The sequence below is a fragment of the Felis catus genome, chromosome A2 (genome assembly GCF_018350175.1).
Source record: "Felis catus isolate Fca126 chromosome A2, F.catus_Fca126_mat1.0, whole genome shotgun sequence".
Classification (NCBI taxonomy): Eukaryota; Metazoa; Chordata; class Mammalia; order Carnivora; family Felidae; genus Felis; species Felis catus.
In genome coordinates, this window is record NC_058369.1 from 1,783,752 (window position 1) to 1,797,718 (window position 13,967).

Below are 13,967 nucleotides of genomic sequence, written 5' to 3' on the forward strand. Positions count from 1 at the left end.
GTCCACAAGCACAAGCTGGTGCACGGTTCAGGGCGGGCGTGGGCTGGGCCAGGTGGGACGCGTGCCTCCCTCTTCCTGACAGGGCCGAGGGTCCAGAGCTAGTGGCCAGGGGAGGTCTGACACCATCTGTGGAGGCACCATCCCATCCACTGCCTGTCTTGGGGACTGGAAAGACACCGGCTGGGAACCGGTGCTGCCCCTCCCCGCCCCACACTAATAACTTCTGCACCAGAGACGCAAACAGCAGACAACAGAAGCCCTGACACGCTGCTATTAAGGTTGATTCAATCCACAAGGCCTGGGTGCCGCCTCGTAATTTCCTCCTGTCTCCAGATGAGGGAGGGGAATCTGGGTGACTCCATCCAGCTGTCGCCTGTGCCATGAGCCCCTACGCACGGCAGACCTCAGAGGGCTGAGGGTGGGGCCAGGGACTTCCTGGTGGAGGCAAACGCTCCAGTGGGCTTGGCCGACGACCGGAGCCCGGTTGGAGGTAACTCCCCTCCTGGCAGAGCTCTGAATGGCGCCCCCAGCCCAGGGCACCCCCCCCCCAATCCTGCCCATCCAGGAACCTGCCGGGTCAGGGCCAATCAGGTGGCTGGGGGCGGCCCCGACCCTGCCAAGTCCACGCAGACAAGGTTGGTGCCCGGTGTTCTGAGCTGAGGCTGCGGTTATTTACGACAGCAAGCAGGGTGTGCGGTCTGGGCACTCACGTCCACGTCGTGACGACAGAGCCTCCAGTCCCGGCCGAGTGTGCTACGCTGTCTGTCAGCAGGTGTGCGCCTCCCTCTTTCGTACACGCACACAGGATCTCACGGCTAACTGGCCTCTACGCGCAACTCACCATCGCTTCCCGTGACTCAAAGCAGCACCTCTCCCTGTCTGCACCAAGGACATTCAGCCCAGTGGGGGCATCCTCTGCGGGGGTGTCCAGGGCACTGCGGGGGCTGAGTGGCACCCCGGCCCCACCCACCGGGTGCCAGGACACCCCCGTGTGGCAAACATAGATGTCCCCAGACACTGCCTGGTGCGCCCTAGGGGGTCACCCCCTTACTGAGAAAGACCCCCAGGAGGCAGGAATCTCCACCGACGTTCCCTCGATATGACAAAGTTGCATAGCGATGGCCTTTTGCGGCTGACGTCCAGTCTCGTAGCGGGGCCGATCCTGGGCCAGGTGGTGAGCAATCCAGTCTTGTTCAAGACAAGCTCCTGTCAGCAAGTGGCAGTGCTCTTGTGTCAGAGCTGGTGGGGGGACAGGGCCACCAGGGGCCAGGGAAGCTCAGGAGTGAGTGCTGCTTCTCCGGGGCCTCCGTCAGAGGGCACAACAGCCACTCTTCCCACCTTGACGTGGGGACGGTCTGCTCCTCGCCCCACGCGGGGAAAGCTGACCAAAGCTAAGACACTGTCACCCCTCACGGCTGGCCGACCGTGGCAGCTTCCATAAGCAGGTCCCAGGGCTGATCCTGGCTCCGCTGACCACAGAAGACAGGAGGGGTGGCCGGGAGTGGCCTTGGGGGGCTGCTGTGGCAGTCTGTGTCCGCTCTTGCAACATAGCCCCCTCACACTTCTCGGGGCTCCGGGGTCCTTGAAGCAGCTTTGCTGGGGCTGGTGGGACGGTAGGGAGGGCAGGTCAGCCAGGAGTGGCCATGGCCCAGCAGATGGAGAGGGTTAGGATGCTGGGGACCAGGGTGGCTGGCCTGGGGCCCACAGAGGGGCACCCGGGTCTTTCCACACCCCAAGGTTCCTGGCTGGCGCGACGGTGCCCTTCCCGGGTTGGCTGGTCAGGAAGCTGGCTCAGGGTGAGGGGGACAACATGGCCTTGGGACCTCCATGGGTTCGGCGGGGGGACGTGGGCAGTCAGGCTGTGGTGTCCCCAGGGCCACTCCATGGAGCTGATGGCTGGCAGGAGGGGAGACCCTGCTGTGTGTGTGCTTTTGGCAGTGATGGGGGATACAAAGCTGAGACCCCGGAGCAGACTTCCTCGGTCCAGGTGAAGGTGGGCTACAGAACCTGGTGGCTCCACAGACACCCGCCTCCCCGCCCCTGGGGAGAAGGCCAAATGGGTGGAAACTTCCAGTTCCGGGGTGGGGTGAAGTGTGGCAGCAGAGGCTGCCAACACTGGGTTTAGGCCACCGTGGAAAGGAGGGTGGAGGCCCCCATCCCCATGGCGGTCATCGTCCCAGCACAGGGACAGGGCGGGCCGTGTGGGGTTCAGAGATGGGACCCCAGAAGAAAAGAAGTTTCTAGCAACGGGACAGTTCACATGACAAGGTGGGGGCAGGCAGAGCACAAGTGGGGGGGCTCGGACACACATCCCCACTCCCCCCACCTCTTGTGACAAAACTCAAGGGGGCCAGGGCCATGGCACAGGTGTCCCCTCGGGCCTTGTGCTGGGAGGGGCTGAGCGGTGGCAGCAGGCAGCCCCCGGGGCGCAGGCGCGCCCACCCACCCACCAACCCTTGGGCAGGCAGTTCACGTCCCGGGGCAGAAGGGGCCTGTGCTTGCCAGGGCTTAATCTGCTGAGCGGTGGGGGGGGGGGGGGGGGGGGGGGGGAAGGGCTGCTGGCCGTGAGGGGCGCAGGGTGGAGATCCAGGGTCCTGGGAAGGCGCGCTCCAGGGCCCGCGTGCCTGCAGCTGAGTGGCCAAGTGAGGAGGCCCGAGTGCCCGTGACGGAGCTTGCGAGGCTGAGGCCACCAGCACCCGGCCTGGCCACGGGCCCGCCCTCCCTCCTGTAGCACCTCTGGTGGCTTCAAGCCAGACACGTGGAATCCGCTGGGAAAGGCTGTCACCCCTGACTCCGTTCCCAGAGGCACGGCTCTGGGCTTCTGCGACAACAGGTTGCCACGGAGCTGACGCCCAGGGTTGGCACCAGCCCCACACTCACCCGAGGCAGGTGCTGGCTTTATGTGTCTGTGCATCGGGCAAGGTGAATGGCGTGTGGCCCTGCCCCCATAGCCCACGGAAGTCTGTCTCACTCCGGGGACAGGACTGACAACCAACCAACCACGCTGGCCCCCGGCCCCACCTGCGCATCTCTCGGGTCCATGGGCCTCTGTTCCCTTAAAGAACCCACACGCTCACCCGGCCCACCAAGGGTGTGTGGGAGGGGGCACGCAGGAAGGCAGGGAGGAGGGGAGTCCTGAGGTGCCCAGGACCCTGCCCGTCTCCCAGGAGGCACGGCGTCAGGTGGCAGGAGTTAGAGCTGCCCTGTGATCCCTGGTCAGACGCTCCAGGCTGGCGGGCTCCTCTGTTAGGAACAGAGCCAGCTGGGAGCAGAGGACGCAAGTCTCAAGCCTCCGACTGGGCTCAGCGGCTCAGATAGGCCATATTCCTGTCCTGTACACCGGTGGGAGTGTGCGGGGGAGGAGAGGGGAGGGTCCCAGCCCGACCCCCTCCGGGTGCCCGGGCCCCAGCGCCTGTGCGAGTCCTCAGATCCCAATGCCAGAGGACGACATGGCCACACAGCTTTGGTAAGTAATTATAAGAGCAGTGTTTTTAAAAGTGGTCGCGGTGCCTCGGGCTCGGGGCATAGGATCTGGGGCGCAGCCCCTCCGTGCACAGGCGGAAGCCCGGGGCCTGAGCGCCCCCGCCTGGGGGACGGGGGGGGGCTGGGGGACCGCCTGTGTCCGGCGGGCGGGCGGTGGGCAGTTCACCACTTGAGGAAGACCATGCCGGCCAGGACAGCGTAACCCAGCACCAGGAAGAGGACTTTGAGCAGACGGTCACTGTTCTCCTCCAGCTCCTTCGCCAGGATCTCAAAGAAGGTGACGAAGAGGAACGTGCCGCCCGCCAGGCCCTGCAGCAGCACCGAGGCCACGCTACTGGGCACACCCTGTGCGCTCTCGATGCCCAGGCCGACGCCGATGCCCAGGGGAATCATGGCGCTCACGGTGACGGCCAGCTTGGCCGCGTCCCTCAGGGCCATGGAGCACCTGGCCATGCTGATGCCCAGGGCCACGGCCACCAGCGTCTCGTGGACGGCCACCCCCACGAACAGGCTCACCACCTTCTCGCCGTCCTCCTGCAGGCCCAGGGCCAGGCCCTCGAAGATGGAGTGCGCCGACAGGGCAAACACCAGGCTGAGGAGCCTCAGCGGGCTGGAGCGCGACAGCTCCTGGACGCTGAGCCCGTGTGCGTGGGGGTGGGGCTCCGCGTAGAGTGCATGGCCCCGCGTGCCCCCCATGAAGGGGCTCTCGTACTCCGAGTCGCTGCCAGCGTCCGAGCCGGCGTTGAAGGTCTCCAGGTCGATGAAGGACGGCTTCTCCCTGCGGAACGTCAGGATGAGCTGCTCCAGGAAGACGGTCATGAAGAAGCCCAGCATCACGATGGTCTCGGCCAGCGGGTAGTCGGTGCTGATGTGCCCGAGACTCAGAACCTTCTGGAGCTGGAGCGGAGGATGTGTGAGGGAGGAGAAGGGGGAGAGGGGTTCAGAGGCGGGAGGCCTGGACACTCGCCACCAACACAACAGGGTCCCCAGATCTCACTGATCAGCTAGCAAAGCACAGAAGCCCCCCGTTCACACAAGAGGCTAAAAACGGGGGAAGGTGGACTCACCCTTTGGTGGATTTGGAAGAAAACAGCAACAACAACATAAAAATATCCCTATTACAAAGGGGGTTGTGAGGCTTTACGTGACATCTACTAAATCGGCCCAATAACGTTAATTGTGCTGCCGCGGGCTGAACCGTGGTCCCTAAAGATACGTGCACGTGGAACCTCAGAACGTGACCTTCTCTGGAAGAAGGGTCTTTACAGATGTAATTAAGGTGCTCCCGGCAGAGAGATTCGTATCTTAAAGGTTCCCAGCCCGCAGAATCTCCAAACTAACCCTACTTGGAGAGAGGCGATTCAGTGACAGTGAGGCTGTTAGGGTGGGCCCTGAGCCGACAGGACTGGAGTCCTTACGGGAACAGGAAAGACACGGGACCACCACATGAAGAGGCAGGAAGGAGAGAGGCCTGCGAGGGACCCAGGCCTGCCGGCATCTTGGTCTCGGACTTCCAGCCTCCCCACTGACCAAGAGTAGACGCCCATGGTTTGAGCTGTGGCACACGGCTACGGCAGCCCCAGGAAACTCACGCATCGGGATCTTGAGACGAGATCATCCTAAATCAGGGCGGGCTCTAAGTCCAGCAACAGTGTCCTTATGAGACACAAAAGGAAAGGACACACAGAGACACGGGGAGACGGGCATGAGACTGGGGTGATGTACCTACAAGTCAAGGAATGCCAAGGATTGCCAACAAACCTCCCGAAGCAGGGAAAGGGGCACAGGACAGATTCTCCCTCACGGTCTCAGAAGGACCCAGCCCTGCTGACACGGTGATCTCAGCCTTCTGGCCTCCATCACGGTCACAGCAACTGGCCTTTGCAGCCCTGGGGCCTGCGTGGGGTTTGCTTGCACAAGGCACCCCGACCTCCTGGGTGGACAAGCTGGGAACGAGGGAGACTCCTCAGACATCCACCTGCACCCCCGCAGATGCCTCGAGCTAGCCCCGTCCAGTAGAGCTTTCCAGTGACAGAAAGGCTTTCTGTCTGTGCTGATACCGATACGGAAGTCACTGGCCGCGCGTGGCCCATGTGGACCTTAGGCGTGGCTGGTGCGGCCAAGGACGGGCATGTTGAACCGTGTTTCATGTTAAGTCACTGAAACGTGACTAGACAGGCCTACAACAGGCTGCCACTCCTCACAGCTGGGTCGGGTGGCCCCTGCTCACGAGGGTGTGTGTGCACTCCACGCTGGTCCGGCCTGGGGGCTGCAGGGTGAGCTGTTGGCCGTCTGGACCGTTCCTCCTCCACTTTCACTCACGGCTGCACAATGCTCACGTGCACATGCAATTCCCGAGGGCTCCACCTGAGCCAGGCGCTCCAAACTATGCTCGTGACACCCCTTTCTTTCCTGTCACAGCCTTCGTGACAGCCCGGGAACACACACACACACACACACTGGGGGCTATCCTGCCCCAGGGCACACCTGCAAAGTCTGAGGACACTGTGGTCGTCACGACTTGCGACGGGTAGTGCTGGCATTGGGGCCAGGTCATTCTCTGTCCGGGGGCCGTTCTGGGCACCAGAGGGAGGTGGGAGAGGGTGTGGAACAGCATCCCTGGCCCCACCCACCTGATGCCAGGAGCTCCGCCAGTCGTGATGACCTCAGATGTCTCCAGACATCATCCAGTAACCCTGGGGGTAGGACGCCCAGGTGAGACCCCCTGACCCAGTGACCTGCCATCACTCAGTGTCCCCTGGTGGCAGAGTCGTCCCCCACAGGGGAACCCCCGCTGCTGCAGAGGCCGTGTTTTGTAGAGAAGCCGCTTCATTCATTTGCCAAACATCTCACAGAGGCCTGCGTGTGCTACACCTGGGGAGACACCAGCACGTGGGGAGCACTAACCCCCCACCCCAGGGATGAACATGGATCAGATCAGATCGAGGAAGACAAGGCAGACGCAAAAGCCACAGTGTGCAGCACTGCTCTCTGCAGGGTGACCGTGCCAGCTGAGGCTGGCCAGGGGCCGCAGGGGAGGGACCTGACCCTCCAAGGCTCAGGTGCGGGCAGGCGTGCGGCATGGAGTGGCTCTGGGAGGACCATGGAAGGGCCACATGCACCATCACAGCAGTCTGGGCCTGAGGACTCTGAGATTTTATCCCCCCTGGACGCTGACTGTGTGAGTCTCCCACACTGTGAACAAAGGAGCACGAGGCTAGCAGCGGAAGGCCGCAGAAACGTGTCAACTCGCAGCTTTGGACGCCCAAGATGCAGGCACCGGCTGTGGCCTGCTGATGAAACATGCGGCCGTGTTGGGGAGGCCCACGTGGCCAGGGCCTGAGGGCCATCCTCCGCCAGCAGCCGGGGAGAAACTAGGCCCCTGGGTCTGACAACCGGGAAGGGCTGAACTTGCCTTACCACCACATGAACTCAGAAACCGACCCGTCTCCTCAAACCCTGAGGTGAGGCCACAGCCCACGGATACCCGGAACGCTGTCTGAGAGAGCCCGGAGCAGGGGACCCTGCTACGTGCTGTCCAGACTCCAGCCCCACAAAAATTGTGATAATAAACACGTATCCGGTTAAGGTGCTAAGTCTGTTGTGACTTGTTAGGCGGCAGCAGCTAACCGATACAGGTGTTGAAGAGAGGCCCAAACTGCCAGCTTCAGGACAAAGTGTATGGCAGCCATGGTGGGCAGTCTGCTCAGGTAGCAACGGGTGAGCTCGCCAGCGAGCAACCCTGTGTCTAGTTCAAACCCCCTGTTTACCAGACAAGGCCCAGAGAAGAGAAGCAAGCAATGCACGGTCACACAGCAAATCCACTTCCTGTCACCCTTACAGTGTCAAGGCTCCACCCAGCTTGGTGGCTTTAGTGAAAAAACGTCAGTGACCCTTGGCCATAAGGTGCCAAGGGCGGCGTCTACCCCCGGGGACCCCTTACCTTTTCCCTCACGGCGGGCAGGAGGGCATTGAAGCACGTGGCCAGAAAGACGCCGCCTCCGAAGGTGTTGCAGAGCGAGAGGATCTTTTTTGAGCGATGGGCCTTCTCAAAATCCGTCTCGATGATCTTCACCGGGAGCAGGGAGCCAAGCAGCATGAAGAAGAACACGCCCACCATGCAGAGGACTTTGGCCACCAACAACTTCATCATGGTGGTGGCCCAGGCTGCTCCGGTCACCGCGGGGCCAAACCATGTGTGGGCGCACACTCCCGTCCCACGATGTGCTACTGGGCCCAGCCACGTGGCTGGGGGCTCATGCCTCGGTTCATCCGCTGTGAACGCCAGGGGCAACCGCGTCAGCTGTTGGATCACCTGCCCAGCTCTAGTGACCAAGCCCATCACCCCCAGGACCTTGCTCCATTCCAGGCCTAGCCCGCATCCCTGCCTTCCGCAGGAGTATCCACGGCTGCACTGTCCGGTATGGGAGCCACTGGCCACGTGCGTCTATTTAAGCTAAGGAGAACTGAATGAAAGGCAAAATTCGGCTCCTCGGTCACACCAGTCATACTGCAAGTGTCCAATAGCCACACAAGTGCCGTCGCCACCATACTGGACAGCGCAGACAGAGAACATCTCCACTGCTGCAGAATGTTCTATCGGGTGGTGCTGCTCCACTGGTTTCCCACTGCCCGTACGTGAAACCAAGCACCATACCCTGTACAGAAGGCCCTGCACCATTGGCTTCGCTCACCCCACACGGGCTTTTGTGGGCCTTGAATATGCCTAGCCCGTTCCTGCCTCAGGGCCTTTGTATGGGTTGTTCTCTTGTCCTGGAACATGTCTTCCCCCTGACCTCCCGATGATGTCTTGTCTTTTAGGTCACTGCCTCCAGGATGCCTTGGAAGGGCCTCCCCTGGCGGACCTGTGCCCTAAACTGTATGCCTTGTACCCACCGCGAGTCCTGGTGCAGAACAGATGCTCAGTAACCACTGGCAACCAAACAGGTGAGCTGAATGAAGCATGTGGACCTCTTTACAGGACTCCACGAACCCAAGTGGTGCAGATATCGCCCTGGACTCGAAAGCGTCACTGTTAGTACGAGGGCCCTTGGCTGCTCCTCTGTCCCTTAGTTTCCTCCTAACCTCCCAGCTCTCACGGCCCACACCCCACTTCACTGAGGTCTTCAGGTCTCAGCTCGGATGCCACCGGATGGAGGGGCCTCTCCCTCCCCTTCCCTGGCGTGAAGTTCTGGCATTATTTGTGCTACAGGAAACTGCATAACTCAGAGTCCCTGAATGCGCTCCCTTGCTCAGGGCTGCAAGCTCCGCGCGGGCAGAGAGCCTGTCTTGCTGGAGGCGGGCCCCCCAGCAGCACCCAGTGCACAGGCAGGTCGACGGCGGGCATCGCGTAAATCCCTGCCGGGTGTCCAGATGCCCCGGTCTGTGCAGTGCGGGTGGGGAGGGGGGCTGTGCGCTCTCAACCCGGGGGCTGATGGGGGTGGGACCAGGACAGCACAGGCGCATTCATTCATTCACTCACTACACACCGAGCGTCTGTTGTGTGCCCGCGCTGCAGCGGGGGCCCCGGGGAGGGCGAGGCCGAGGCCGAGAGGGCTCCGCCGGGGAGGGAGCAACTCGCGCTCTGCCCGGGGGACTCGAAAGCTAATTACTACAGACAGACCTCGCCGATCGGGGGGGAAACCAGCCTCGGGGCCGCAGCCGGGCCTCCGCTAACGGGCGGCCGAGCCGGCCAGACCCCGAAACGCCCCGCCCTGGCACCCAGCCCCAGGCCCCCGGTCCCCGGCCCCTGTCCGCACGCACCTCCGCCGGGCCCTCGCCCGCCCGCCGGCGCCTCCCGCCGCTCAACCGCCGCGCGGTCTCGACCCCACAAGCCGTGCTCCTGTCCGGCCCCGGCTCCGCGCGCGGCTGCCCACGCCCCGCCCACGCCGCTGCTCATTGGCTACCCCGAGCGCCACGGGCCGAGTGTATCGTGTCCATTAGCCGCTGTGGTTGCCACTCATCCTGTGAACCCCCCCCCCCCCCCCGCCACCCCCGCCACCTCTCCTACCGGCATGGGAAAGTAGTTTCCTGTTTCTGAGAGGTAGGTACAGCCAGCAGGTGCCTCCGGCGGGAAACTCCAGCCCTAGAGGAATGGTTCCGGTACGACTTGGCTGCCAGAGCTGTCCAGGGGTGCCCGGTGCTGAATCCCGCTCTAGGGAGGTTTGGCCATTGATGGGAAACCATTTGCTACGGGAGACTGTCTCTCCCTGAGCGTCCACGACGCTGGTGTCCTTCCCTTCAATTTAAGACGCAGATTCATCTGTGTCCACATCCCTGCCTTCTATGTGTTCCAGGGCCTCTTGTAGAAGAACATCTGTGAACAAACCAAGATCCGCCACCCTCCCCACACCCCGCCAACTTCGGAGCTTACATTCTAGGAGAAGACACAGAAAATAATCAGTAAACATAATAAGTAATGGAATGATGTCGGAAGGTAACAAGTGCCCTGGGATAAAAGAGCCAATGAGGAGCTATCAAAAGTTCTGGGTATGGGTTGCTATTTTAAGTAAGGTGCTTAATGTTTGAGCAAAGGTGAACATGAAGTTAGTCCAGCGGGTATATGGAGGCAGACCGTCACACACATAAGGGACTGAGAATACGGAGGCCCTGGCAGGTCTGTGCAAGAATGCCAGTGTGGCCAAAGCACAGGATAAAAGGACATGGGTCACAAGAGGCCTTGGAGGGAAATAGGGAGCAGTTGCAGTTTTGGTCAGAGACGTGACAGATCCAGCATCTTTTAACACAATCATTTGGTTATTGTAACAATGCTGCTAACAGGCCAAATAAGATGAAGACTGAGAATTGTTGATAGTTTTTAGACAGAGAGAAGACAATACTTTTTTAAAAAGCTTGTTTCACTGCCCTATAAAAACAACCAGAGTTATGTGCTCACTTTGGCAGCACATATACTAAAATAATAATTAAAAAAAAATTTTAAAGCGATGAGTTATAAAAGAGAAGACTGTATTCATTTGTTTACTAAAGTCTTGTTGTCAGCGTACTATGAGCCAGGCATGAAGAGAGCTGCTAAGAATAAAGCACAGAGTGCCACGGTGTGGATGGACCCAGAGGACACTGTGTGCAGTGACAGAAGACAGACACAGAAGGTATGTCCTGTGTGACTCCACTCACAGGGGGTCCCTAGAGGAATCCCATCCAGAGCACTGGTGGGATCCAGTGCTGGGACAAAGAGCGGGGAGTCAGTGTTTCATGGGGACAGAGTCTCAGTTTGGGGAGATGGAAAGTTCTGGAGACAGATGGTGGGAGTGGCTGCATGACAGTGTGAGTGTTGCCTGATGCTGCTGAACTGTGCCCTTAAGAGTGGTTAAAATGGTACATTTAATTTTATGTATATCTCACCACAACTAAAAAATTTTAAATTTCTTTTTTAAATGTTTATTTTGAGAAAGAGATAGAGTGTGAGCGGGGGAGGAGCAGAGAGAGAAGGAGACTGAAAACCCTAAACAGGCTCTGCATTGACAGCTCAAACGAGGGGCAAAACCCCACAAACTGTGAGGTCATGACCCGAGCCAAAGAGTCATGCTCACCTGAGCCACCCAGGCGCCTCCCCCGCCCAAATTTTCATTAATGGAGTATAAAACGAACCCTAGGTCCTTACAGTTCACAGTCTAGTGAGAGAGACAAATACAAATGAATTAATAGCACACCACGATGGGCAGATTTCTAAGATGGTTCCACACGATCTCGACATCCTAGTACCCATGCCTTTGTGCGATTCCCTCCTTGACTCTGGGCTGCCCCTGGGGACTTGATTCTAACAAACAGAATATGGCAGAGGAATGGGATGTCATTTCCCTGACTGGGTTACAAAACACCGACTTCTGTCCTCCTAGCACAACTCCATTGCCTTTTCAGCTTGTATGCCTTGACGAAGCAAGCTGAGACGCTGGAGAGGCCCGCACTGCAAGGGGCTGAGGATGACCGCCAGCCAACAGTCAGCAGACCTTCAGTGCAAGAGCCTGTTAAATTACTGGATCCTGCCAACATCGTGAATGATCACGGAAGGGGGTCCTGTCTCAATCATGCCTTCCGACGACTGCTGCTCAGTGGGCACCTTGATTATAGACTTTGAGAGACCCTGAAGCTGAGGGCCCATCTAAGCTGCACCTGGATTCCTAATCCACAAAAACTATGGGATAACAAATGTTGCTGTTTCAAAGCCACTAAGTTGGGGGGGGGGGTAGTTTGTTAGGCAGAAGGTAACTAGGTAATGCACATACGTAAAGGAAAAACTACCGACTGTACGAAATGCCCTGAAGAGGGGGGCCTGGGTGGTTCAGTCGGTTAACCATCTGACTTCAGCTCAGGTCGTGATCTCACAGTTCATGGGTTCAAGCCCCGCGTTGGGTTCTGCGCTGACAGCTCAGAGCCTGGAACCTGCTTCAGATTCTGTGTCTCCCTCTCTCTCTGCCCCTCCCCCACTTGCGCTCTCTCTCTTAAAAAAAAAAAAAAAAAAAAAAAAAGCCCTGAAGAGAAAGAGTTTTGTGTGCGAATTAACCAAGTCCACTGTGTGTGTGTGTGTGTGTGTGTGTGTGTGTGTGTGTGTAATGTAGGGCAGCAGAGGACAGTTGGTATAAACATAGATAAGAACTTGCTGTAGTTGAGGGACTGGGAAGCTGGGCTGTTGTATCATTGCCTGCCCACGTGGATACATAAAATTATGGGGGCACCTGCGTGGCTCAATTAAGTGTTTCACTTCTGCTCAGCTCATGATCTCACCATTCATGAGTTTGAGTCCCATGTCAGGCTCTGTGCTGACAGCTCAGAGCCTGGAAACTGCTTCGGATTTTGTGTCTCCCTCTCTGCTCCTTCCCCACCCACCCCCTCAAAAATAAACGTTAAAAAAATCAACTATCACAACGTTATGCTCTAAGAAAATCTGCCCACCTGAAGTCATATTCTAAATTTTCTTCTATGATCTTTATAATTTTGCCTTTAAAAAAAATTCCATTTTACACACATTCAAAAACAGGCCACACTAACCCATGGCAATCAACACTAAGGCAGCGTTACCCTTGGGGGATATGAGGGGAGGTGGCTGGGTTCTGTTCTTGGCCCCGGTGCCGATGACAAGGGCATGCTCCCTGCATGAAAACTCATCGGGCGGTTTGCTCGTGATGTGTGCACTTCTGTGCATGTGTTACGCTATGAGGAAAAGAGTTAGCAGCCTAGTAAGGAGGGAGAGTGGACCCCCACACCTACCTGACCTTACAAAGAGCTTCCGACAGCCACGAGCCGAGCAGAATCTGTGGTTCCATTCTCCGACCCGGGCACAGAAGGGATCTGTATCTCCCACCCTATATTGTACCAGGCACCCCAGGACGGCGGCCTTGTCATGGCACAGCGCCCAGCAGAAAGTCCGTGGCTATGAGGATTTACAATCCTGAAAGGGAACCAGGTCTGGAAAGCACAGCTCTGACCCCTAGGGCCATGGCAGTTTCTAGCCTCCTGCCCAGGTGGTTTCAGAAATGGACGTAGCCTCCTCCTTTCTGTCCAGAGGCCGCGCGCCAGCCCTGGGATGGAGGCAGGCGGGAGGCCACGGTGCCGGTGCGCCACCTGGTGGCCCGAGCGTCTCACCCACGAGAGTCCCTTTGAAATCATTGCTTTTCAAAAGGGAGAGGAGGTGGAGGGGTGCTGGGAAAGCCAGCTCAGTTTGGGGTTTTCAAGTCACCCAGGTTGGCGCGCACAGTTTGTACTGCAGACTTACAGGAGCCCTCTAGAGCCAGCAAACAGACTGGTTTCATGGGGGCCAACTGTCCAGGACAAGTTTACGTAGGGCCCACCAGGTGCCGGCAATGCCGACGGTCGTCCTCTGGGGGTGTGCCGGGCACTGCGGGGGGGGGGGGGGGTTGACATCCCTGGCCCCAGCCCCTTGAGCTGTGACAAACCCCCACCCCCGCCACATCCCCAGACACTGCCCGGTCCCCGAGGGGAAGCACTGACCGCAGGAGACCCCTCAGCGTCCTGGGACGGAAGCTGGGTGGGCTTGCAGCCCGGCGCCCAGGAGCCTGGGGGTGCAGGGACGGGAACAGACCCCCGTTTCCATCCGCTGCTGCCCTGCATCCCAAAGCTCCATCCACTCCCGGGGGCTTTCTCCAAGTCACGACTTATGCTAACTCTGTGCTTAATTGCCGTTTTTTTTCTCCCCCTCAATGCACCTCTGACAGCAATGTTCAGAAAGATCCTATTTCTACCTCGTGTGGGATCGGGCAGTAATTAAGCGTGACACACTTCTTGTCAAGGCGCACGGAGAAGCTGCCAGCTTCGGGGAGGAGACGTTGACAGCCGCTCCTTTTCTTCCCCTCATCCCACTCTGCCAGCGGTTCCAACACAAAGTTTCTGGAGCTTTCCTGAACACTTAGGCTGGGTGTGGGGCCGCTCGGGGACGGACACACCAGACAGAAGAAATGAGATTATGTGGGAAGACCGAAGACATATGTAGATGTTTCCAGAACGTATGG

General features: G+C 59.0%; 1 protein-coding gene and 1 long non-coding RNA gene across 5 annotated transcripts; one reads left to right on the forward strand and one right to left on the reverse strand.

Moving 5' to 3' along the window:
* Positions 1 to 268: 268 nt before the first annotated feature.
* Positions 269 to 9,614, reverse strand: SLC39A3 (solute carrier family 39 member 3). Of its 4 annotated transcripts, XM_045043256.1 has the most exons (4): positions 9,247 to 9,367; positions 8,380 to 8,497; positions 7,427 to 7,758; positions 269 to 4,380 (listed from the first exon to the last, which is right to left on the reverse strand). In XM_045043256.1, the coding sequence occupies exons 3-4, from the start codon at positions 7,634 to 7,636 to the stop codon at positions 3,646 to 3,648; spliced, it is 945 nt and encodes a 314-aa protein (XP_044899191.1). In that variant the 5' UTR covers positions 7,637 to 7,758; positions 8,380 to 8,497; positions 9,247 to 9,367; the 3' UTR covers positions 269 to 3,645. The 4 variants fall into 4 exon arrangements, with proteins under 4 accessions (XP_044899191.1, XP_006928262.1, XP_023099201.1 ...); XM_006928200.5 differs by lacking the exons at positions 8,380 to 8,497; positions 9,247 to 9,367 and adding an exon at positions 9,494 to 9,614; XM_023243433.2 differs by lacking the exon at positions 8,380 to 8,497 and having other exon boundaries at positions 9,247 to 9,401.
* Positions 9,467 to 11,881, forward strand: LOC109493627. Its single transcript, XR_006588942.1, has 4 exons — positions 9,467 to 9,526; positions 9,780 to 9,919; positions 10,483 to 10,592; positions 11,362 to 11,881. It is a non-coding gene; the product is annotated as an uncharacterized LOC109493627 (long non-coding RNA).
* Positions 11,882 to 13,967: the final 2,086 nt, after the last annotated feature.